General features: G+C 42.5%; 2 protein-coding genes across 7 annotated transcripts in view; both read right to left on the bottom strand.

Moving 5' to 3' along the window:
• The window catches only part of LOC123767771 (glutaminase kidney isoform, mitochondrial), a 188,314-nt gene that overhangs the window by 143,563 nt on the left and 17,633 nt on the right, over nt 1-27,118 (bottom strand). For 4 of the 6 annotated variants that reach the window (XR_011223924.1, XM_045757814.2, XM_045757815.2 and 1 more), the window contains exons 2-3: nt 4,676-5,128; nt 1,720-1,953 (exon numbers count right to left, since the gene is read on the bottom strand). Coding sequence is in view for 5 of the 6 variants with exons in the window: in XM_045757814.2 (XP_045613770.2) it covers nt 1,720-1,953; nt 4,676-5,059 (618 nt within the window). In the remaining variant the exon portion in view is untranslated. The remainder of the gene's footprint in view (nt 1-1,719; nt 1,954-4,675; nt 5,129-27,118) is intronic. The other 2 variants (XM_045757817.2, XM_069310331.1) reach the window with 1 other exon arrangement.
• LOC138355336 (small proline-rich protein 3-like) lies at nt 8,877-9,374 on the bottom strand. Its single transcript, XM_069310215.1, has one exon. It carries the CDS (start codon nt 9,372-9,374, stop codon nt 8,877-8,879), a length of 498 nt encoding a protein of 165 aa, XP_069166316.1.

Here is a 27,118-nt window from a genome sequence, read left to right as displayed (position 1 = left end):
ACTCAACAGTTGTTACGGTAAGTTACGACGACCATACTACTCAACAGTTGTTACGGTAAGTTACGACGAACATACTACTCAACAGTTGTTACAGTAAGTTACGACGACCATACTACTCAACAGTTGTTACGGTAAGTTACGACGAACATACTACTCAACAGTTGTTACAGTAAGTTACGACGACCATACTACTCAACAGTTGTTACGGTAAGTTACGACGAACATACTACTCAACAGTTGTTACAGTAAGTTACGACGACCATACTACTCAACAGTTGTTACAGTAAGTTACGACAACCATACTACTCAACAGTTGGTATGGTAAGTTACGACAACCATACTACTCAACAGTTGTTACGGTAAGTTACGACGACCGTACTACTCAACAGTTGTTACGGTAAGTTACGACGACCATACTACTCAGCAGATGTTACGAATAAAGTTTATAATTCTGGCAATGACAACGTCCACATGCCGTGATGTCATTGTGATTCTTATGTAACGATGTATTATAGTTTGTATGTAAATTTTCCAATTATATATGTACAGTCATTTGTGAATAAAGCCTTTGATTTGATTTGGTTTAATATGAACAAATTCCATGGTTATTGTAAGAACCTTAAGTACCACACAATGGTTTTCCGGTTTTAGTAACACCATCCAGGAGACCACTGAAAAACAAGTTTAACAACCACGGCTGACAATCACTCTACCCGAATGTGCTAAAAGATTTTCCCCTACTGTTCCTTATCCAAATTAGAATACGAGTGTGTTTACAAAAAAAAATGGCTTTGAAAACAACTTTATGCTCCACAAAATAAGACTGCATGGACTTGTTATGCTGATGTGGCAAGACTGAAGCATAACACCAGACACAAGTCTATTGTCGTTCAAGCCAATATTAATGACTGCGACCTAGAGTAGCCGACTCCACCACCCTACTTTCCAGACCCACAAGTCATAAGTATCGTTTCTGGAGCGTTTTACATTTTGATAACACAAAAACTAAAAAGACTTACACTGGAACGATTGTTTTATGTAATGCAAACTGTGTTTAACTAATGTATACTTAAAACTGTAAACCCGTGCGCGAGTTCGATGCCTTGACCAGCTTTGAAGGTAACAAAATTTATTCCAGTTTCCAATTCTAACTTATATACCCATTCATATACACAACAATAGATAATATGCAGAATAAATAAAAAATTTATCCAGAATATAAATCAGATAAACAATATATAATAATTTATCCTGAGTCCCTGGTAAAAGAGTATTCCATGGAAAATTGTCTCTGCAGCAAGATTTAGATCCGGCTTGTGGTTGTTACCTTATTGATTGTTACCCTACGTTACCTACGTTCTTATGTTAGCATAATTACCTTCACATAAGCATACACAAAAGGCAAAAAATCTGTAACAGGAAAGTGAAAAGTATTGTTGCCTGTATTTTTCTTTAAGTCTCTACGCTCACAGCCTATAAATTGTAATTATCTAAGTGACAGTTTCTCTAGGATGAATATGACTTCAAAAATAGTGCCATGACTTTTTAATCCAAGATGAGAAACTGTTATAAAAAAAATATATTTTTACCTTGTCCTCCACATAATTACCTATATTTTTGTTTTGTAGAACGAATTCTCGGGTCCTGGACCCTTAACCTTCATGCAGGTATGTTAAGATATTTCCTTAGAAAACATTACACAAAAGTAGGATAGCATACATAAGTAAAGCCTTGATTATCCATGTTGAAAGTGAGGTACGGCCAAAAGGCCCAGAGGCTGTTGGTGCGTACATTTGCTTCCTTCGTCCAGTAGTTTGCGTCAAAACGTGGCGGTGTGCGTGTGAGGAGAGCAACAGTCATCTTGTCCTGAGGGCACACTAGGCTTGGTGGGGGTCCTGCTGCGTTAGTACCAGCCCCTTCGCTCACCTCATCAATGACGGCGAGGCGAAGTTCCTGACGAAAGAACGTCAACACTTGCAAAAAAAATTAAATTATGCAAAATTATATACAGTGTACACAATATTTAACTGTGAAATTTAATAGTGACAGTGAACATATTTTATCATGACTGCGTATGAAACTTTTCTATTTTAAAGTCTATTTTTAACCAATTTTATTGAGTGAATTGTTGCAAAAATTCTGCTTAATTTGTTTGGACAAATGTAAACAACATATAAAATGACACGTAAAAGAATAACAGGCAGTTATATAATTAGAGAAATAGTAAGTGACACTATGACAGTTTGTCTCGTGTGGTGATTACCTGTAATCATCCAACACTTGAAACAAACAACTCATTAAAGTTGCAATGATTTTTCAGTGATCAGGTCGAGATTGTAAAGTGTTTATCACCTCACTCGTGTCTGAGTGTGAGTGGAAACCTTCAGAGCGTGTCTTGTCTCCCTGAGGGTGACCTGGCATGCTTGATTTAACACATATCAGAGTAGGATTTGTCACCAGCATTATTTATTTATTATCTCTGTGAAAAAAGTATAATTGTAAATTTATTGTAGCATTATTATTGTTGTTCTGATACTGCAAGCGTCGCAAAGCAATAATTGCAAATGTGTTCACCAATGTTCAGATTAGTTCACTTTGTGTAACTCAAGCAAGAGAGTCGAGTATCGTCATACCAGAGCGGTGGGAAACGATTCCTGCTGTGTATGGTTTGAATACCTAATTGATGTGACACTTTTAATAAAAGTAAAGGATTCCCATGTGTTATACTAGTTATTAAGGTGTAAACAAACTTGCTAAACGTTACACCATCTGTCCGTTAGACCTGGTTCTTTATCAATTACACTTTTACCTAATTTATATGAGCCCATGATAGCACTCATCAACTTTCAAACAAAATGATGTGAACCTTCACCATTCAGTGCACCTCATGCACATAGTGAATGGTAAGACCAACGAGACTCGCTAACCTATAGGTTTACCTCTGTCTTGAGGAGGCCACTCTCTGAGGGGTCGTAACTCGACAGGGAATACTTGAGAAAGTGAGGCCTGATGCTCTACCCACTTCTTGAATACCTAATAGTTCTAGCTCTTGCCAGAGGGTCTACCTACAGAGGGCTCCTAAATTCAAATTAAAATTCAAAATCAAATTCTTTATTCAGGAAAAGTACATACATAGTTGATTTACAAACATAAAGTTGGGTTTATAGATAGAGCTAATACATACAATACCTAAAACCACTAATACGCATAGTGTTCGGGCAAGGTGTGGAAAAAACTTAGACTGAAACTTAATAGTAATTGGGATTAGGTATAAATTGTGTTGAAAAAAGGAATAAAAATAAAAAAGCGGGGAACATGGCAGAAATCATCAATTGTACAAGTTAGAGATCAAACAGCGTTGTTTAAAGAAAAAAGACATGGGTTGACATTTAGGGGGTAAGGTAGGTTACACGGAGTTAATTAGGTAGTACTTGGTTTTACTCTTAAACTGGTTGAGAGAGGTACAGCCTTTGACATGATTAAGGAGGTCATTCCACATTCTGGGTCCCTTGATTTGTAAAGCATTTCTAGTTTGATTAAGTCGCACTCTTGGAATGTCAAACAGGTATTTGTTTCTAGTGTGTTACCCATGAGTTCTGTTATAACCTTCCAGGAAGCTTCTAAGGTCAGGATTGATATTGCAGTTCAGAGTTTTAAATATATAGAGTACACATGAGAGGATGTGCAGTGACTTAATATCTAACATATGGTGACTGCTGCAGGCACAACAGTCTGGGGAAACGAAAAAAATCTCACAGTAAGAATTAGATGAAGGATAAGAATAAAATGAAATGAAATAATAATATGAAAGGAAAGAATAATATGAAAGGGAAGAATGAGATGAAAGGGAAGAATAAGATGAATGGAAAGAATATGATGAAAGGAAAGAAGATGAATGGAAAAAATAAGATGAAAGAAAAGAATAAGATGACTGGAAAGAATAAGATGAATGGAAATAATAAGATGAAAGATAAGAATAAGATGAAAGGAAAGAATAAAATGAAAGATAAGAATAAGATGAATGGAAAGAATAAGATTAAAGGAAAGAATAAGATGAAAGATAAGAATAAGATTGTGAAAATTTAGAGTAAGATGAAAGTTAGAATAAGAGGATCATAATAATAAGAAGAGAGCTAAGAATAAGATGAAAGGAAAGAAAGAGAAAATGAAACAATAAGAACATCAGGTAAAGTAAAGGAAAAGTAAGAAGTAATGAAAAAAAGAATATTAAAAGGAAAAAATTAGAAAAGCTGGAAAAACAGGAAGGAAAAATATATAAGGAAAAACTGCAAGAGGCCAAATAGCGAAGAGAAAACAAAAGTAAGAGAAAGAAAGGAAAGAAAGACAAAGGAGGCAAAGCTTAAGTCAGTCGACGTTTGTTGAGAAGGTTGGAGCATTCAAGAAGCACTGTGAAAGGGAAGAGTCAACAACAACAAAGCCAGGACTAAGGTTTATGCTGGGTAGCTTGTGTATCAAAGCTGACTTGACAAGACGGCGTTTGTGAAGAGTAGAGACGGAAAAGATTATTTTAGAAGCCCATTCAATAGGATGATTAAGAATCACTAACATGCCAGAAGAGAGCGTGACTACTCTTGTCCTGCTGACTACAGCTGTGGCCACACTCGCACACTGTAACACCAGATAAACATCAGTGAACTACACGACAAGTACTTACCGGGAATGTGAATGGTAAATCAATGCATGAGAGCCTGGGTCGACCCGTCCCTGGAGATATGTTGGGGCTGACTATGTGGTGGTGTTCATTCCTGTTGTCAGCACCATGGCTGACTATGTGGTGGTGTTCATTCCTGTTGTCAGCACCATGGCTGACTATGTTGTGGTGTTCATTCCTGTTGTCAGCACCATGGCTGACTGTGTTGTGGTGTTCATTCCTGTTGTCAGCACCATGGCTGACTATGTGGTGGTGTTCATTCCTGTTGTCAGCACCATGGCTGACCTTATTCAGAATGCCATGAGTAACTCCATTACCAAGGTCACCAGTGTGTTGGTCGCGAGGGAACCCGTTAACCTGGCTGGAGTTTGAGACGGAGTGCGGCATCGAGAGGAGGTTAGTCTTGCTAAGGTCAACAGACGAGTAGACTAGCGTGCCGAGCCAGGAGGACAGCGTCTGTGGGTAACAACCAGTTTACACTCAGTGGACAACATGCTAGGCTTAATGTAAGTATAACTTAATGTAATTGCAGTCCCCATGGGTTAGTAGTAAAACACTTGGCGACATATATATATATATATATATATATATATATATATATATATATATATATATATATATATATATATATATATATATATATATATATATATATATATATATATATATATACATATGTCGTACCTAGTAGCCAGAACGCACTTCTCAGCCTACTATGCAAGGCCCGATTTGTCTAATAAGCCAAGTTTTCATGAATTAATGTTTTTTCGACTACCTAACCTACCTAACCTAACCTAACCTAACTTTTTCCGCTACCTAACCTAACCTAACCTATAAAGATAGGTTAGGTTAGGTTAGGTAGGGCTGGTTAGGTTCGGTCATATATCTACGTTAATTTTAACTCCAATAAAAAAAATTGACCTCATACATAGTGAAATGGGTAGCTTTATCATTTCATAAGAAAAAAATTTGAGAAAATATAATAATTCAGTAAAACTTGGCTTATTAGGCAAATCGGGCCTTGCATAGTAGGCTGAGAAGTGCGTTCTGGCTACTAGGTACGACATATATATATATATATCATATATATATATATATATATATATATATATAGAGAGAGAGAGAGAGAGAGAGAGAGAGAGAGAGAGAGAGAGAGAGAGAGAGAGAGAGAGAGAGAGAGAGAGAGAGAGAGAGAGAGAGAGAGAGAGAGAGAGAGAGAGAGAGAGAGAGAGAGAGAGAGAGAGAGAGAGAGAGAGAGAGAGAGAGAGAGAGAGAGAGAGAGAGAGATATTAAATATGACCGAAAAAGTAAGATTAATAATTCTAACACGAATTTTCTCAATATTTCTTATGTTTCTTTTCACTGTCGATGGTAATTGAAAAATCAATTCTTCAAAATTCATTTTTATTTCTCGTCTGACGCGACACTTGAACGCGTTTCGTAATAACTGATTACATTTTCAAAGACTTTAGCTTACACACAGATAACAATAACCTGTAGACACTAAACAGAGTTATATGCTATCATTTAAACAGTTTTCATCTTATATACCCGCATTTGGGTGAGGTGATATGTTACAACAGTTTTGGATGAGGTGAACAAAACTTTCAACACAGGACAGAACACGAAACAATGGGTATAAATTGGGTAAATTAAAGGGAAGGATGGAAGTAACTGCAAAGGGCGTATTGGCCCATATTTCCTGATGCTTCTATATTGGTGCGGAGTCTTGAAGTGGGTAGAATATAGTTGTGCATTAATTGGCTGTTGATTGCTGGTGTCGACTTCTTGATGCGAAGTGCCTCGCAGATGTCAAGCCGCCTGCTATCGCTGTATCTATCGAAGATTTCTGTGTTGTTTGTTAAGATTTCTCTGGTGATGATCTGGTTGTGGGAAGAGATTATATGTTCCTTAATGGAGCCCTGTTGCTTATGCATCGTTAATCGCCTGGAAAGAGATGTTGTTGTCTTGCCTATGTACTGAGTTCTTTGAGGCTTACAGTCCCCAAGTGGGCATTTGAAGGCATAGACGACGTTGGTCTCTTTTAAAGCGTTCTGCTTTGTGTCTGGAGAGTTTCTCATGAGTAGGTTGGCCATTTTTTTTTATTTTATAGTAAATCGTCAATTGTATCTTCTGATTTTTGTCTGTAGGGATAACGTTCCTATCAACAATATCTTTCAGGACCCTTTCCTCCGTTTTATGAGCTGTGGAAAAGAAGTTCCTGTAAAATAGTCTAATAGCGGGTAAAGGTGTTGTGTAAGTTGTCTCTTCAGAGGTTGCATGGCGTTTCACCTTCCTTCTTATGATGTCTTCAACGAAACCATTGGAGAAGCCGTTGTTGACTAGGACCTGCCTTACCCTACAGAGTTCTTCATCGACTTGCTTCCATCCTGAGCTGTGGCTGAGAGCACGGTCGACATAAGTGTTAACAACACTCCTCTTGTACCTGTCTGGGCAGTCACTGTTGGCATTGAGGCACATTCCTATGTTTCTTTCATTAGTGTAGACTGCAGTGTGGAAACCTCCGCTCCTTTCTATGACCGTTACATCTAGAAAGGGCAGCTTCCCATCCTTCTCCATCTCATAAGTGAAACGCAACACAGAATTCCGCTCAAATGCCTCCTTCAGCTCCTGCAGATGTCTGACATCAGGTACCTGTGTAAAAATGTCGTCAACATACCTGCAGTATATGGCCGGTTTCAAGTTCATGTCGACTAAGACCTTCTGTTCGATGGTACCCATGTAGAAGTTTGCAAACAGGACACCTAGGGGAGAACCCATGGCGACCCCATCTACTTGCTTATCATGTGCCCATCCGGGCTCAAGAAGGGTGCCTCTTTAGTACAAGCTTGGAGCAGTTTCCTTAGAATGTTTTCTGGTATGTCAAGAGGAGTACAGGCCGGATCACGATGCACTTTGTCCGCTATCATCCCGATTGTTTCATCCACAGGTACGTTGGTAAACAGTGATTCTACGTCCAACGAGGCTCTTATCCCTGCGGCCTGTGTTCCCCGCAGTAAGTCAACAAATTCCTTTGGACACTTCAGGCTGAAGGCGCAGGGAACATAAGGAGTCAGCAGGCCGTTGAGTCGCTTTGCCAGTCTGTACGTGGGTGTGGGTATCTGGCTGATGATTGGCCGAAGTGGGTTTCCAGGCTTGTGTGTCTTGACATTTCCATACGCATTCCCAGGTTTTTATTCCCCAATAATCTTTGGTAGGTGGAGTCCGGATTTCTTGGCGTTCACAGTTTCGATCAATCTGTTAACCTTTGCTTTCAATTCGGCTGTAGTGTCCTTCGTTATCCTTTGGAATTTAGTTTGGTCAGAGAGTATGAGGTTCATTTTCGCCAGATATTCGTCTTTTTTACGAATGACGTATATTGGCGACTTGCCACCTCTCCTGACGACTATCTCCTTGTTCTCACGAAGGCTCTTGGCTGCCGCTTTGAGCTCGGGGGACAGTATGGTGCTTCTGTAGTTGCCTCGAATCTTTATTATTCGATTAATAATAGTAGTAGTTGGGATTGGGTTTAGTGGGGGAAGGATACGGCGGGGAAGATGTTGGGGTAGATGGTATGTTCTGGCTGAACATAGATGGTATGATACTGGCTGTTCTCACGCCCCCCCCCCCCCCATTCCCTGGCTGGCATCCCCACCCACTGGCTGGTCTCACCCCCTCCCCCCCCACCCATTCACTGGCTAGCAGCCCCGCACACTGACTGTTCTCACGCCCCCACCCATCCACTGGCTAGCATCCGTACCCACTGGCTGGCATCCCCATCCACTGGCTGGTCTCACCCCCTACCCCCCCCACTCACCCCCCCCCCCACCCATCCACTAGCTGGCATCCCCACCCACTGGACATCATCTACCGGTCCACCTCCTTCATCACCACTATTAAATAAAAGTTTTCAGTAAAAATATCTTTGGAAAAGATGTGCACAGAATGCCACATGAAAGTAGATTACCAGCAGAGCTTTCATTGCCAACTTTATTCAGCAGCCATACACAGTAAAATGTGCCAACATGACAAATAATGCAAGAGAAATTGGTCTCAGAGAACATTCTGTGTACTTTTTCTGCAAAAAGGATAATATTACTTTCTTGAAGATGATCGCAGTTCTGGATAAAACTCCTGCAGAGAACTGAGAATGACTTTTAAATAAATGCATAGAAATTTCAAATGTTTTCAAACAAATTGTCCATTACACCCAGGTAGAATCAGTCTTTGGCACAGAGCCAAGCACAGTTTCTGTACCAGGGATAGGCGTGGTATCGGTGTCAGGGTCGGACGCGTTATCGATGCCAGGGATGGGCGTGGTATCAGCGCCAGGGTCGGGCGCTTTATCGGCACCAGGGTCGGGCACCGTATCGGTGCCAGTGCCGGGCGCGGTCTTTGTGCTAGAGCCAGGCGAGGTTTCGGCGCCAGGATCAGGCGTGGTCTCGGCGCCAGCATCAGGCGTGGTCTCGGCACCAGGATCAGGCGTGGTCTCGGCGCCAGGATCAGGCGTGGTCTCGGCGCCAGGATCGGGCGTGGTCTCGGCACCAGGATCAGGTGTGGTCTCGGCACCAGGATCAGGCGAGGTCTCAGCGCCAGGATCAGGCGTGGTCTCGGCACCAGCATCAGGCGTGGTCTCAGCGCCAGGATCAGGCGTGGTCTCGGCACCAGCATCAGGCGTGGTCTCGGCACCAGGATCGGGCATGGTCTCGGTGCGAGGGTGGGGCAAAGAGAAAAACAAAACAAGGACCCAAAACCTGTTGATATTACATATGTGTTATCTTTAAAGATGGATATCAGGAAGAACAAATGGAATATGTAAATACAATCACCCTAGAAAGGACAGAAACCATCTTCGTACAGGTAAATGTACCAAAAGCTCTGATTTTTTCCACCCAGAACTTTGTAAGAACTCTTTAAATAAGAAAAAAAAAATAACACAGAATGTTCAGCTTTTCATATAAGAGATACCAGGCAAATAAAACCGACATACCGCCACTATGAAAACAGCCACAACTCTATATACCAGGTTGATATTTTAGCAAGAGAAGAGAAAAATGCCTAAAAATGTCCAGACTCTACCACCAACTCGGTCAAATGCTAGAGAGGACACAAACATAGTGGCCTCCCTACCAGAGCTTCAGATATAACCACCAAGTAAAGCATCCAGCACTTCCACAAACACGATAACATCATTTTTATTTGCCAACATCCAGGGTATAAAAACACGCAAATCTAACAAAGTTCATTTCATAGCTGGCCTTTTACATGAGGCAAGAGCAGTGTTAGCATCCCTAACAGAAACCCACACAAAGGACTAATATGATGGTGACATATGCATTTCGGAGCACAATCTTTTCAGATGTGACAGGAAACACAGACCACAGGGTTATCTTGAGGTTATCTTGAGATGATTTCGGGGCTTTAGTGTCCCCGCGGCCCGGTCCTCGACCAGGCCTCCACCCCCAGGAAGCAGCCCGTGACAGCTGACTAACTCCCAGGTACCTATTTACTGCTAGGTAACAGGGGCATTCAGGGTGAAAGAAACTTTGCCCATTTCTTTCTGCCTCGTGCGGGAATCGAACCCGCGCCACAGAATTACGAGTCCTGCGCGCTATCCACCAGGCTACGAGGCCACTACGAGGGTGCGGTCAGCCTGTACATCAAAGATACACTCATCTGCATTGAGCTGCTAAACTCCACAAACGATATGGTAGAAATGCTGATAATCAAAATAAAGATCCTAAATGTAGTTATTGTCCTTGTATATAAGTCACTGGAAGCAAATCTTCAGCAGATTAAAGAACAACTAATGACAATAGAACACTGCATAGAAAAACTCACAAATCCAGACAAATTTATCCTGCTTGGAGATTTCAACCTACAGCACCTAAAATGGAAGAAACTAACTAATACGGTTATATCCGAGAGAATACCTGGAAGCAGCCTAAATGAGCAGTCACATGCAAATGACCTGCTTCGGATGTGAGATAGTTTTACTTTAAACCGACAAATAGTAGAACCAACTAGGAAAGAGAACACGCTGCACGTCATTTTCACTAGTAATGATGAATTAATCAGGAACATAATGATTACAAATGCCTGTTACTCAGATCACAACTTGATTGAAGTTCTCACAAGCATGGAAGTAGACCTGCACAACCAAACCCGAATCACAAAGGAGGAGAATTCAGCAAATTAAATTTTAATAATAAACAGATTAATTGAGAGCACATAAACCAAGACCTTACTTAAATAAGCTGCAAAGAACAACTAGAAAAGGCAAACCTGAACTAGTGCCTGGAAAAAATTAAGCTCAGTAGCACTAGAAATATGTTCTAACCGCATACCCCTAAGAAAAGAGAGCAGGAGATACATATTGGAACGGGAACGGCGCTCCCTCTATATGGCGAAGAAAACGAATCACGGAACAACTTGAGAGTCACACCTTATCTCAAGAACACCGATGGGGGCTAGGTAGAGAAATAGAAACGATTGAACTAATGCTACAAGTATCATACAAAATCCACGAGAGACAAAGAGAGCAAAAGGCCACCAGTGAAAGAGAGAGAAATCCGAAAGATTTGTGGTCCTATGCAAAATCAAGGAAAAAAACTACATCTAGTAGTTTCGGCCGAGAGTCGGTCGGCCGAGCGGACAGCACGCTGGACTTGTGATCCTGTGGTCCTGGGTTCGATCCCAGGCGCCGGTGAGAAACAATGGGCAGAGTTTCTTTCACCCTATGCCCCTGTTACCTAGCAGTAAAATAGGTACCTGGGTGTTAGTCAGCTGTCACGGGCTGCTTCCTGGGGGTGGAGGCCTGGTCGGGCCGCGGGGACACTAAAAAGCCCCGAAATCATCTCAAGATAACCTCAAGATAGTATCGGGCCCCTACAAAAGGGAGATGGAACTTTCACAGATGACCACAAAGAAATGAGTGAAATACTGAGGAATCAGTACGACTCTATTTTCAGCGAGCCACTAAACACACTGAAGATTGATAACCCAAATTAATTTTTCATGGATGTGATATCAACATCAAATCATATATCAGATGTCACCCTATCCCCACTGGATTTTGAAGAAGCCACCCGCCAATCACACACCGAAACTAAGACGTTGCTACAACGTTCGAACAAGTTTTAACCCCTCCTAACCAGTTATAACAACCAATATAACAAGTTGTAACAACGTTCTAATACGTCATAAACATGTTAAGCCAAGATGTAACAACTTTATTACAAGTTGTAACAAGCATAAAATAGACAGTTACAGTTTGTGTTTCTAGGGCATAGACAGTATGCCTATGCATTCTGCACTAGGCCCCGATTCTTCGAACACTATATTCATCAATAACTGTAAAAAACACTATTGCAGGCCCTTCACATTGTTTGGAGATAAAAGCCTAGATACTGGCGTTATCCCTGACATACTAAAAACAGCAGAGATAGCACCACTCCATAAAGTAGGAAATAAGGCAGAGGCAAAAAATTACAGACCGATAGCACTAACATCACACATCATAAAAATCTTTGAAAGAGTGCTAAGAAGTAAGAGCACAAAATACATGATATCACAGCTTTTCCATAACCCCGGACAACATGGTTTCAAAACAGGGCGCTCTTGCCTATCACAGTTGCTGGACCACTATGACATGGCCTTTGATGCCATGGAAGACAAACAAAACGCTGATGTAATTTACACAGATTTCGCAAAAGCCTTCGACAAATGTGACCATGGTATTATTACACACAAAATGAGTTCAAAAGGAATTACCGGAAAAATAGGCAGATTGATCTACAATTTTATGCCTAACAGAAATCAATGTGTAATAGTCAACAAAATACCCGTGAAGAGCTCAGTCCCCCCAGGGAACTGTGCTTGCTCCAGAATGCTTTCTCATCCTCATATCGGACATAGACAAGGACACAAACTATAGTACTGAATCATCCTTTGCAGATGACAATAGGATCTTTTTGAGAGTAGACAACATAGAGGACACAGCAAACCTCCAAATCAGATGTAAAACAAGTCTTTCAATTGGATACAGAAAATAATGGTATTTAATGAAGATATGTTCCAGCTCCTGCGCTATGGACAAAGTGAAAATATAAAAACAGAAACCACGAACAAAACACAGTCATATCATACCTGAGAACGAAAAAACATAGTAAAGAATTTGGGTATACTCATGTCGGAAGACCTTATCTTTAGAGAACACCATAAAGTAACCGTCACTGCTGCAAGAAAATTGACAGGTTGGATAACTAGAACTTTTCAAACTTGAGATGCTATACCGATGATGATACTCTTCAAGACACTAGTGCTGTCTAGAGTGGAAAACTGTTACACAATGACAGCCCCTTTCAAAGCTGGAGAAATATCTGACCTGGAGAGCGTGCGGAAATCCTTTACTGCTAGAATTCACTCAGTAAAAATCTAAACTATTGGGACTGACTAATATGCTGAAATCTGTATTCTCTTGCGCGCAAGCGGGAGAAATACATAACAATTTGCACGTGGAAAATATTAGAAGGGCTGGTCCCAAACCTGCACACAGAAATAACACCACATGAGACCAGAAGGCATGGCAAGATGTGCAGGATACCTCCGTTGATAAGAAGAAGTGCAATAGGTACTCTGAGAGAGAACTCTATCAACATCAGAGGCCCGAGACTGTTCAACACGCTTCCACTAAACATAAGGGGCAGAATTGGCCGACCACTCACAGTATTCAAGAGTGAACTTGATAAGCACCTCCAAAAGATACCTGATCAACCAGGCTGTGATTCATACATCAGGCTGCGAGCAGCCACGTCCAACAGCCTGGTTGACCAGTCCAGCAACCAGGTGGCCTGGTTGAGGACGGGCCACAGGGACGTTGAGCCCCAAAATCATGGCAAGGTAACTGCACGGTAGGGGTACTGTGTCAAAGGCTTTACAGCAGTCAAAGAAAATACAATGTGCCCACCCGTCTCTTTCTTGCCTAATCAGTGTCACCAGGTCGTAGAATTCTATTAAATCTGTGAGGCAAGAATTGCCATACCTTAACCCATATGTTTGTGGTGTGTTACAAAGTCCCTTCTCTCCAGATGTGCTACTAGGTTTTTCCTCATGATCTCCATCACTTTGCATGGTATAAAAGTTAGGAACAATGATCTGATGTTTAGTGCCTCTTCTCCGTCGCCCTTTTGTATATTGGGACTACATTAGCTGCCTTTTATATTTCTGGTAGGTCTCCCGTCTCCAGTGACCTACTATACACTATGGAGAGTGGCAAGCAAAGTGCTTCTACACTCACTCTTTCAGTACCCCATGGTGAGATATCGTCCGGTCCAACAGCCTTTCTCACGTCCAGATCCAACAGATGCCTCTTAACCTCATCTCTGGTAATTTCTAACCCTTCCAAGGCTGCCTGGTTTACTGCCACCTCTCCAACTTCAGGGTCTTCTCCTCATTCCACTGCGATGACCTCTTGGAATCTCTTGTCGAATTTTTCACACACCTCTTTGTCGTTCTCTTTGTACCTGTCCTCACTTGTTTTAGTTTCATGACTTGTTCTTTCACTGTTGTTTTCTTCCTGATGTGACTTTGGAGCAGTTTTGGTTCGGTCTTTTTTCGCTATATGCTATAGGCATACACACACACACATGTGTGTGTATGCCTCGTAGCCTGGTGGATAGCGCGCAGGACTCGTAATTCTGTGGCACGGGTTCGATTCCCGCACCAGGCAGAAACAAATGGGCAAAGTTTCTTTCACCCTGAATGCCCCTGTTACCTAGCAATGAATAGGTACCTGGGAGTTAGTCAGCTGTCACGGGCTGCTTCCTGTGTGTGTGGTGTGGGGGAAAAAAAGTAGTTAGTAAACAGTTGATTGACAGTTGAGAGGCGGGCCGAAAGAGTAAAGCTCAACCCCCGCAAACACAACTAGGTGAATACACACACACACACACACACACACACACACACACACACACACACACACACATTAACTGGTTCAAAGGTTTTCCACCAGACTAGTACCCGAACTGAGGGGTATGAGCTACGAGAAGAGACTACGGGAATTAAACCTCACGTCACTGGGAGACAGAAGAGTTAGAGGAGGACCTGATCACCACATACAACATTCTCAGAGGAATTGATATGGTAGATAAAGACAGACTATTTACCACAAGGGGCACATGCACTAGGGGACACAGGTGGAAATTGAGTGCCCAAATGAGCCATAGAGACGTTAGAAAGAATTTTTTCAATGGCAGAGTAGTAGACAAATGGAATTCATTAGGAAGTGATGTTGTGGAGGCTGACTCCATACAAAGCTTCAAGTGTAGATATGATAGAGACCAGTAGGCTCAGGAACCTGTACATTAGTTGATTGACAATTGAGAGGCGGGACCAAAGAGCCAGAGCTCAACCCCCGCAAGCACAATTAGGTAAGTACCATTAGGTAAGCACAGACACACACATACACACACACGCACACACACACACAGACACACGCACACACACACACACACACACACACACACACACACACACACACACACACACACACACACACACACACACACACACACACACACACACACACAGGCTGGAGGCTGACTCCATACACAGTTTCAAGTGTAGATATGACAGAGCCCGATAGGCTCAGGAATCTGTACACCTGTTGATTGACGGTTGAGAGGCGGGACCAAAGAGTCAGAGCTCAACCCCCGCAAACACAACTAGGTGAGAACTAGGTGAGTACACACACACACACACACACACACACACACACACACACACACACACACACACACACACACACACACACACACACACACACACACACACACACACGCACACGCACACACACACACACAGAGGAATCGACCGGGTAGACAAGGATAAACTATTCAACACTGGCGGGACGCGAACAAGGGGACACAGGTGGAAACTGAGTACCCACATGAGCCACAGGGACGTTAGAAGGAACTTTTTCAGTGTCAGAGTAGTTAACAGGTGGAATGCATTAGGCAGTGATGTGGTGGAGGCTGACTCCATACACAGTTTCAAATGTAGATATGACAGAGCCCAGTAGGCTCAGGAATCTGTACACCAGTTGATTGACAGTTTAGAAGCGGGACCAAATAGCCAATGCTCAACCCCCGCTAGCACAAATAGGTGAGTACACAGGAAACAGCCCCCTAGCAGCTATCTAACTGCCAGGTATCTATTTACTGCTAGGTGAACAAGTGTTAGTGTGAAAGAAACTCTGCCCATTTGTTTTCCGCCATCGGAGGGGATCGAACCTCGGTCCACAGGATTACGAGTCCTTAGTGCTGTCCACTCAGCACTCCACCGTGTATTCACCTAGTTGTGCTTGTGAGGGTTGAGCTCTGTTCTTTCGGCCCGCCTCTCAACTGGCAACCAATCAACTATTACTGACTAGTAACTCATTTTTTCCCCACACACATCCCCAGGAAGCAGCCCGTAAAAGCTTCTAACTCCCAGGTACCTATTTACTGCTAGGTAACAGGGGCATCAGAGTGAAAGAAACTCTGCCCATGTTGTTTCTACCATCAGCCGGGATCGAATCTGGACCCTAGAATTGCGAGTACAGAGCGCTGTCCTCTCAGCTATCAGGTCCCCTAGTGTGTGTGTGTGTGTGGGTGCGTGTTCTCACCTATTTTTACTCACCTATTTATGCTTGCGGGGGTTGGACTCTGGCTCTTTGGTCCTACCTCTCAACCGTCAATCAACTGGTGTACAGATTCCTGAGCCTACTGGGCTTTGTCATATCCACATTTAAAACTGTAAACTGTGTTTGGAGTCAGCCTCCACCACATCACTGCCTAATACATTCCACCTGTTAACTACTCTGACACTGAAAAAGTTCTTTCTAACGTCCCTGTGGCTCATGTGGGCACTCAGTTTCCACCTGTGTCCCCTTGTTCGCGTCCCACCAGTGTTAAATAGTTTATCTATTTACTAGTTGTAAAGTTGTGTGTGGTTGTGTACTCACCTAATTGTACTCACCTAATTGTGCTTGCGGGGGTTGAGCTTTGGCTCTTTGGTCCCGCCTCTCAACTGTCAATCAACTGGTGTACAGATTCCTGAGCCTACTGGGCTCTATCATATCTACATTTGAAACTGTGTATGGAGTCAGCCTCCACCACATCACTTCCTAGTGCATTCCATTTATTAACTACTCTGACACTGAAAAAATTCTTTCTAACGTCTCTGTGGCTCATCTGGGTACTAAGTTTCCACCTGTGTCCCCTTGTTCGTGTCCCACCCGTGCTGAAGAGTTTGTCTTTGTCCACCCTGTCAATTCCCCTGAGAATTTTGTAGGTGGTTATCATGTCTCCCCTTACTCTTCTGTTTTCCAGGGATGTGAGGTTCAGCTCCTTTAGCCTTTCCTCGTAGCTCAATCCTCTCAGTTCCGGGACGAGCCTGGTGGCATACCGCTAAATCTTCTCTAACTTTGTCTTGTGTTTAACTAGGTATGGACTCCAGGCTGGAGCTGCATACTTCAGGATTGGTCTTACATAAGTGGTATACAGGGTTGTGAAAGATTCCTTACACAAGTTTCTAAAGGCAGTTCCCATGTTGGCCAGTCTAGCATATGCCGCTGATGATATTCTTTTGATGTGTGCCTTTGGGGACAGGTTCGGTATGATATCAACCCCCAGGTATTTCTCTCTATTTGACTCTTGCAGGATTTCACCTCCCAGATGATACCTTGTGTTCAGCCTCCTGCTCCCTTCGCCTAATTTCATCACTTTACACTTTCCCGAGTTGAACTTCAGCAGCCATTTTCTAGACCATTCCTCCAGTTTATCCAGGTAATCCTGTAGTCACTGTCTATCTTCATCCGTCTTGATTCTTCTCATAATTTTTGCATCATCAGCAAACATTGAGAGTAATGAGTCTATATCCTCCCTAAGATCGTTCACATATATTAGAAACAGGATGGGTCCAAGTACTGAGCCCTGTGGGACTCCGCTGGTGACATCTCGCCACTCTGATGTCTCCCCCCTCACCGTTACTCGCTGTTTCCTGTTGCTTAAGTACTCCCTTATCCACTGGAGCACCTTCCCTTTTACTCCTGCCTGTTGCTCCAACTTTTTTAACAGCCTTTTATGGAGTACTGTGTCAAAGGCTTTTTGGCAATCCAGGAAAATGCAGTCGGCCCACCCTTCTCTTTCCTGCCTAATTTTTGTTGCCTGGTCATAAAATTCTATTAAACCTGTGAGGCACGATTTACCATCTCTGAACCCATGTTGGTGGTGCGTTACAAAGTTATTTTCCTCCAGATGCTCTACGAGCCTTTTCCTCGCGATCTTCTCCATCACCTTGCATGGTATACAAGTTAAGGAAACTGGCCTGTAATTCAGTGCCTCTTGCCTGTCACCCTTTTTGTATATTGGCACCACGTTAGCTGTCTTCCAACTTTCTGGTAAGTCTCCTGATTCCAGTGACCTGTTATACACCATAGAGAGTGGCACACTTAGTGCTTCTGCACCTTCCTTTAGTATCCATGGTGAGATTCTGTCAGGCCCAACAGCCTTTGTCACATCCAGCTCCAGCAGACACCTTTTGACCTCATCACTGGTGAGGTCAAATTCCTCCAAGGTTGCTTGGTTTGCCGCCTCCTCATTTAGTGCAGGGGCTTCTTCTTGTTCTATTGTGAAGACCTCCTGGAATCTCTTGTTGAGTTCTTCACACACCTCCTTGTCAGTCTCTGTGTATCTGTTCTCCGCTTTTCGCAGCTTCATCACTTGTTCCTTCACTGCTGTTTTCCTCCTGATGTGGCTGTGGAGCAGCTTTGGTTGGGTCTTGGCTTTACTCGCGATGTCATTTTCAAACTGTCTCTCTGCTTCCCTCCTCACTCTGAGGTACTCATTTCTGGCCCTCTGGTATCTCTCCCTGCTCTCTGGTGTTCTGTTATTTCTGTAGTTTCTCCATGTTCTTTCACTCAGTTGCTTCAACACACACAACTGTGTGTGTGTGTGTGTGTGTATGTGTGTGTGTGTGTGTGTGTGTGTGTGTGTGTGTGTGTGTGTGTGTGTGTGTGTGTGTGTGTGTGTGTGTGTGTGTGTGTGTGTGTGTGTGTGTGTGGACTCGGACCTGGCCAGGACCCAGAGGGGTTGCTGCAAGGAATGTAAAAGGAATGAATCAGAATCCGAAAAAGTTAGAAAGGTTCAACATTTTAATGAAGGAATGTTGTATATGACAGGTTTATGTTAATGATTTATGGGGGACGAACACAGGCGAGTGAAGTGAAGTAAATATTATATAAGCACGAGTTAACGAGAAGGAAAGAATAGTTTATTGGGCAAGGAATTACTCGTCTCGTTCAGGTCTTCAGTGAGAGTCAGGTTTGTGTGTGGCCACTTTTGCTGTATAAGTATCGTGTCATAAGTAGGGATGAGAGAGTTTGGGGTCAGCTCAGGGTGTGAGCCCCGGTATGATACCTAGGAATCATTCACTTGTTGTGATGGGTAATGTGACTACTAAAGAGGGAACAGACCCACAAGAATGACATAATGGGTAGAAATGGAGCCTCAATTATTGTTGACAATTCATGTATATTGAAATATTTATGCAGTGAAAGACCTATGCACTAATAATACATATTTTACACACATGAAAAGTAAAAGGAAGAGTAAGAGATGAAATTGTTCACAAAGTTTAAATGACTAAGTGTTTGTTATGAGAAGTGTGTTAACATGTGTGTGGTCTGAGAGTGGAACATCTGGAGGCTTGTCTGACCACGTGTTTATGTGGAGTGAGATGAAGAGGTGAATGGCTCAACATACCTCTTAATCATCCAAGAAATAAACAAACAAAACTTGAGAAGTTTAGCGGGAAGAAGTTTAGTGTGTTTATGTGTGTGTGTGTGTGTGTGTGTGTGTGTGTGTGTGTGTGTGTGTGTGTGTGTGTGTGTGTGTGTGTGTGTGTGTGTGTGTGTGTGTTTGTGTGTGTGTGTGTGTGTGTGTGTGTGTGTGTGTGTGTGTGTGTGTGTGTGTGTGCATGTGTGTGTGTGTGTGTGTGTGTGTGTGTGTGTGTGTGTGTGTGTGTGTGTGTGTGTGTGTGTGTGTGTGTGTGTGTGTGTGTGTGTGCATGTGTGTGTGTGTGTGTGTGTGTGTGTGTGTGTGTGTGTGTGTGTGTGTGTGTGTGTGTGTGTGTGTGTGTGTGTGTGTGTGTGTGTGTGTGTGTGTGTGTGTGTGTGTGTGTGTGTGTGTGTGTGTGTGTGTGTGTGTGTGTGTGTGTGTGTGTGTGTTTGTGTGTGTGTGTGTGTGTGTGTGTGTGTGTGTGTGTGTGTGTGTGTGTGTGTGTGTGTGTGTGTGTGTGTGTGTGTGTGTGTGTGTGTGTGTGTGTGTGTGTGTGTGTGTGGTGAAAAAAAATAGTAGTTAGTAACAGTTGATTGACAGTTGAGAGGCGGGCCGAAAGAGCAGAGCTCAACCCCTGCAAGCACAACTAGGTGAAAGTAACTAGATGAATACACGTACGTCGATACACCACCACCCTCTGCATAGAAACCCTCCCAACACGAACCCTCCCTGCCCCCACTCAACCCTCCCTGCCCCCACTCAAATGCTCAGGCAAAATCCCAATTCCCACCCTGTTACCCCTCCCCCATTCCCACCATGTCCCTCCTCCCCCCTTTCCCTCCCAGTCCCCACCTTCCCCTACATCCTATACCCTTCCTGTCTCCCCACCTCCCAGGATACCAGGATATAATCAATACAGGTGTGATAGGGTAAATAGGTCACATGGATGAGCGGGTATGTATATTAGGGAAGACCTTGTTTGCTCGGGCTCCTTAATTCTACAGATGAGGTGGTAGAGGTAGGTACTGGGAGTAAAAATTTAGAAAATAAAGTTAGTTATTATTCTAATATACAAACCGCCAGATGCAACTGCTGAGGAATTCACAGAACAGATAAACAAAATGGCCTTGATAAATGATTCCTGATATTATTTATACCTGATATTAATTGATACCTGATATTATTTTCTTAGGTGACTTCAACTTGCCTAGTCTAATATGGAGAGCAGCAAACAAAAATATTATACCAGAAAATCTATCTGGACATAAGCAACCAAAGATTAGAGAACTACTTAGAATCTGTGACAAATTTTCACGCAACAAGCAGATATCAGAGCCAACTAGGAACAAAAATATTCTAGATCTGGTCTTTACAAACAATGAAGACATAATCGGGGACATTACAATCTTAGATACCACATACTCACATCACAAGCTCATTGAAATGCAAACTACCATCATTACTCAGAATAAACCTAAAACAATGCTCAAGCGAGAGTTGTTACTCAGTAAATTCAATTTTAATATTAATAGACTGGGAGAAAATAAACAGGGAACTTACAAACATTCAATGGGACACTGTTCTAAGTAATACAAATCCTACACAAGGAATAGAAAAAACTGACTTCTGAAGCATTTTATTTATTTATTTATTTATTTATTTATTTATTTATTTATTTATTTATTTATTTATTTATTTATTTATTTATTTATATACAAGAAGGTACAGTGGGTTTGTGAGAATACATTGGATAGTACAGTATTTACACTCTTGTAAAGCCACTAGTACGCGCAGCGTTTCGGGCAGGTCCTTAATCTAACAGATAATTTTAAGTAGGTAATTTCTATCAGAATTGATAATTGATAACAAATACATTGCAAGAGAAAAATGAGATGAGAGAGCTTAGTAAGTATATTAAAGCACATTGTATATTAAAGCTATGATTGATTACACTGATAGCTTGATTGGAAATTTAAACAAGATTAATTGACACCATACAGCAGATTGAGAGCACATATAAGACAGCAATGATCACAATGGTAAAGATGCTCAGATTGGGTGCATAAAGATTGGGAGACTGGGTAGCAATAGATACAGATAAACAAGATTAATAAACACCATACAGCAGATTGGCAGCACATATAAGAAGACAGCAATGATCACAATGGTAAAGATGTTCAAATTGGGAACATAAAGGTTGGGAGATTGGGTAGCAATAGATACAGTGCAATTTTAAGGCAAAAGGTGAAAAACTATGAAGATGAAATTAGGTACTTTTTAGTATTGATTTTGAATGATGTAAAAGTTGGACAGCTTTTCAATTCAATAGGGAGTGAGTTCCATAAACTGGGTCCCTTTATTTGCATAGAGTGTTTTCACAGATTAAATTTAACTCTGGGGATATCAAAGATATATTTATTTCTGGTGTGGTGATAATGGGTCCTATTACATCTGTCCAGGAAGAGTTTCAGAGCAGGATTTGCATTTAAGAACAGGGTTTTGTAAATGTAGTTGACACAAGAGAATTTATGGAGTGAGATTATGTTTAGCATTTGAATTCTGTCTGAAACATGTTCCTCTGAAGAAAGTCAGAAAGAGGTCCAACGTAGAAAGAGAGCGCACACGACACTATAGAATAAGGAAAAAAATAAAGAAAATGCTTTAATTAAGCATACACGACTTTCCTTACAAAGAAGGAATAATTTCATCAGGGAGATTGAAGAAATCTAGCAGAGACTGAAGCATTCATATCAGATTGAAGAAAGGCAACTAGAACAGAAAGCAATTCATTAAATAAGTAAAAATCCAAAATATTTCTTCACATATGCTAAATCAAAAGCAAAAACCCCTGCCAGTATTGGACCTATTCGTACAAGTGAAGGTTCATACACTGAGGATGACAAAGAAATTAGTGAAATCCTAAAAAAGTAGTATAAGGACATGTTTAGCACCCCAATAAACAGCATGAAAGTGGATGATCCGGACAACTTCACTATGCGTGAAACTTTCTCCATCAGCAGAAAGCTCACAAAGAATGGAACATGAGAACGAACAGAAAAAAGTGAGCTTCAAGGCAATGTACACTAACATAGATGGGATTACAAATAAAACAAGTGAACTTGGATAATGGGTACTACAAGAAAACCCATACATAATAGCACTCACAAAAACAAAGCTAACGAAGACCATAACAAATGCAGTGCTTCTGTAGGATTACTATGTAATGAAGAAAGACAGAAGGAAGAGAAGGAGGTCGTGTAGCTCTGCTGGTGGAAAGGCTGGAGTTTTGAGGAGATGGTTATTCAAGGCTGTGAAGGTTTCAGTGACTACATAACTGGCATCATAGCAATTGGAGGACAAAAACTTATAGTAGTAGTCATATATATATATATATATATATATATATATATATATATATATATATATATATATATATATATATATATATATATATATATATAATATATATATATATATATATATATATATATATATATATATATATATATATATATATATATATATATATATATATATATATATATATATATATATATATATATATATAATTCCCCCCCCCCTCCACCAAATAACAGAAGAACCAGACAGGAATATGATAGAAACAATATGGTCACCATTAATATAATAGTGAGAGAAGTTTCTGTCGCTAACAGGAACGGATCCGGACTACTAATCATGAGAGACTTCAACCCCGAGAAGATAGATTGGGAGAACAGAGACCCATATGAAGGGCCAGACACATGGAGAGCTAAGCTGCTGGACATGGCAACAAGAAGCTTTCTAAGCTAACATATCTAGGGACTGACAAGAGTGTGAGGGGAGAAGATGAACTAGCCATGCTTGATCTCATATTTACCCTAAATGAGTCGGATATAAGGGAAGTTAAGTTGGAAGCCCCCTTGGAAATGAGTGATCACCCTATATTGATCTTTGAGTACCTAGTAGAGCTAGGATTTATCTCCCCAAAAAAGAACTAGGAATCAAAGGGCTGCAGTACCGAAAGGAAAATTATGAGATGAGAAAACTCCTAAGGGATATACCATGGGACACTGAACTCAGAATAAAGTCCGTACATGACATGATGAACTATGTCCTCAAAAGTGTCAGGAGGCAGTAAACAGGTTTATCCCGGACCAAAAGGAAAAAACCCGAGAAGCAAAGGAAAAATTTGTAGTTTAATAAGGCATGTATGGAAGCAAAGGAACTGACCAAAAGGGCGTGGAGGAACTTACGAAATAACAGAACACCAGAAAGCAGAAAGAGATACCAGAGAACCGGGAATGAGAATGTTAGTGTGAGAAAAGAAGCAGAGAAAAAGTATGAAAATTATATAGAAAATAAAGCCAAGACCGAACCAAAGCTACTCCACAGTCAAATCAAGAGGAAAGCAACAGTGTAAGAACAAGTGATGAAACTCAGAACGGGTAAGGACAGGTACACAAAGAATGACAAAGTGGTGAGTGAAGAACTCCAGAGGTACCAGGAGGTCTTCACAGTAGAACGAAGTGAAGTCACTGCGCTAGGAGAGGAGGCAGTAAACCAGACAGGTTTTGAAGTGTTTGAAATTACGAGAGATAGGAGTTAAGAGGCATCTGCTAGATCTGGACGTCAGAAAAGCTGTTGGTGCAGACGGAATCTCACCATGGGTCTTGAAAGTGTGTGCAGAAGCACTTTGCTCGCCACTCTCCATAGTGTTTAAGAGGTCACTGGAGACAAGACCTACCAGATATATGGAAGACGGCTAATATAGTCCCAATATACAAAAAGGGTGACAGACTAGAGGCACTGAACTACATGCCAGTGTCCTTAACTTGTATGCCATGCAAGGCGATAGAGAAGATCGTGAGAAAAAAAACCTAGTAACACATCTGGAGAGAAGATACTTTGTGACACTGTCAACATGGGTTCAGGGAGGGTAAATCTTGCCTCACAGGCTTAATAGAATTTTACGATCAGATGACAAAGATTAAGCAAGAAAGATAAGGATTGGCGAACTGCTTTTTCCTGGACTGTCGGGAAGCCTTTGACACAGTACCCCATAAGAGGCTGGTGCATAAGCTGGGTAAATACGCAGAAGTAACTGGTAGTTTGCTCCAGTGGATAAGGGAGCAATAAGAAGCAGAGAGTTACATTGAGGGTTGAGACCTCAGATTGGCGAGAAGTCCCCACTGGCGTTCCACGGGTCTCTGTACTCGGACCTATCCTGTTTCTGATATATGTAAATGATCTCCCAGAGGGTATTGACTCATTCCTCTCAATGTTTGCTGACGATTCCAAAATTATGAGAAGGACAAAGACAGAGGAGGACAGCTTGAGGCTTACTTGAGACAAACTGAAGGAATGGTCCAACAAATGGTTCGTAGAGTTTAACCCAAGCAAATGTAATGTAATGAAGATATGTGAAGGGAGCAGGAGGCCAGAAACAAGGTATCATTTGGGAGATAAAAATTGTCAAGAATCATAGAGAGAGAAGGACCAGGGGGTTGATATCAATCCAGACCTGTCCCCTGAAGCCCATATCAAGAGAATAACATTAGCAGTTGCCCAATATAAGAACTGTCTTTAAAAACGTGTGTAAGGAGTCATTCAGAACTTTGTATACCACGTATGTCAGACCAATCCTGGAGTATGCAGCTCCAACATGGAGTCCATATCTAGTCAAACATGATACTAAACTGGAAGAGGTTCAAAGGTTTGCCACCAGACTAGTACCCGAACTGAGGAGTATGAGCAACGAGGAGAGACAACAAGAATTAAACCTCACATTGCTGGAAGACAAGAGTAAGGGGGACATGTTCACCACATACAAGATTCTCAAAGGAATTGATAAGGTTGATAAAGACAGACTATTTAACACAAGAGGCACACACACACTAGAGGATTCAGGTGGAAGTTGAGTGCCCAAATGTGCCAGAGACATGAGATTTTTTTTTTTAGTGTCAGTGTAACTGACAAATGAAATGCATTAGGAAGTGATGGTGGAAGCAGACTCAATACACAGTTTTAAGTGTATATATGATAGAACCCAATAGGCTCAGGAACCTGTGCATCAGTTGATTGACAGTTAGAGGCAGGACCAGAGAGCCAGACCTCAACCCCCACAAGCACAACTAGGTGACCACACGCACGTGCACACACACACACACACACACACATTAAGGAAGCGTCAAGGCTACTCTCAGGAAGGGTCAAGGCTACTCTCAGGAAGCACCAAGGCTACTCTCAGGAAGCACCAAGGCTACTCTCAAGAAGCACCAAGGCTACTCTCAGGAAGCGTCAAGGCTACTCTCAGGAAGCGTCAAGGCTACTCTCAGGAAGCACCAAGGCTACTCTCAGGAAGCGTCAAGGCTACTCTCAGGAAGCACCAAGGCTACTCTCAGGAAGCACCAAGGCTACTCTCAGGAAGCACCAAGACTACTCTCAGGAAGCACCAAGGCTACTCTCAGGAAGCACCAAGGCTACTCTCAGGAAGCACCAAGGCTACTCTCTGGAAGCAGCAAGGCTACTCTCAGGAAGCGTCAAGGCTACTCTCAGGAAGCACCAAGGCTACTCTCAGGAAGCACCAAGGCTACTCTCAGGAAGCACCAAGGCTACTCTCAGGAAGCACCAAGACTACTCTCAGGAAGCACCAAGGCTACTCTCAGGAAGCACCAAGACTACTCTCAGGAAGCACCAAGGCTACTCTCAGGAAGCACCAAGGCTACTCTCAGGAAGCACCAAGGCTACTCTCTGGAAGCAGCAAGGCTACTCTCAGGAAGCGTCAAGGCTACTCTCAGGAAGCACCAAGGCTACTCTCAGGAAGCACCAAGGCTCCTCTCAGGAAGCACCAAGGCTACTCTCAGGAAGCACCAAGGCTACTCTCAGGAAGCACCAAGGCTACTCTCAGGAAGCACCAAGGCTACTCTCAGGAAGCACCAAGGCTACTCTCAGGAAGCACCAAGGCTACTCTCAGGAAGCACCAAGACTACTCTCAGGAAGCACCAAGGCTACTCTCAGGAAGCACCAAGACTACTCTCAGGAAGCACCAAGGCTACTCTCAGGAAGCACCAAGACTACTCTCAGGAAGCACCAAGGCTACTCTCAGGAAGCACCAAGGCTACTCTCAGGAAGCACCAAGGCTACTCTCAGGAAGCGTCAAGGCTACTCTCAGGAAGCACCAAGGCTACTCTCAGGAAGCACCAAGGCTACTCTCAGGAAGCACCAAGGCTACTCTCAGGAAGCACCAAGGCTACTCTCAGGAAGCACCAAGACTACTCTCAGGAAGCACCAAGGCTACTCTCAGGAAGCACCAAGACTACTCTCAGGAAGCACCAAGGCTACTCTCAGGAAGCACCAAGGCTACTCTCAGGAAGCACCAAGGCTACTCTCAGGAAGCACCAAGACTACTCTCAGGAAGCACCAAGGCTACTCTCAGGAAGCACCAAGGCTACTCTCAGGAAGCACCAAGGCTACTCTCTGGAAGCAGCAAGGCTACTCTCAGGAAGCGTCAAGGCTACTCTCAGGAAGCACCAAGGCTACTCTCAGGAAGCACCAAGGCTCCTCTCAGGAAGCAGCAAGGCTACTCTCAGGAAGCACCAAGGCTACTCTCAGGAAGCACCAAGGCTAC

Source organism: Procambarus clarkii, chromosome 67 (genome assembly GCF_040958095.1).
Source record: "Procambarus clarkii isolate CNS0578487 chromosome 67, FALCON_Pclarkii_2.0, whole genome shotgun sequence".
Lineage (NCBI taxonomy): Eukaryota > Metazoa > Arthropoda > Malacostraca > Decapoda > Cambaridae > Procambarus > Procambarus clarkii.
This window is presented reverse-complemented; position numbering and strand designations above follow the sequence as displayed.

Bases quoted from the DNA above. Each gene is read 5' to 3' on its own strand.
- LOC138355336 (XM_069310215.1), bottom strand. From the start codon at position 9,374: ATGCCCGATCCTGGTGCCGAGACCACGCCTGATGCTGGTGCCGAGACC.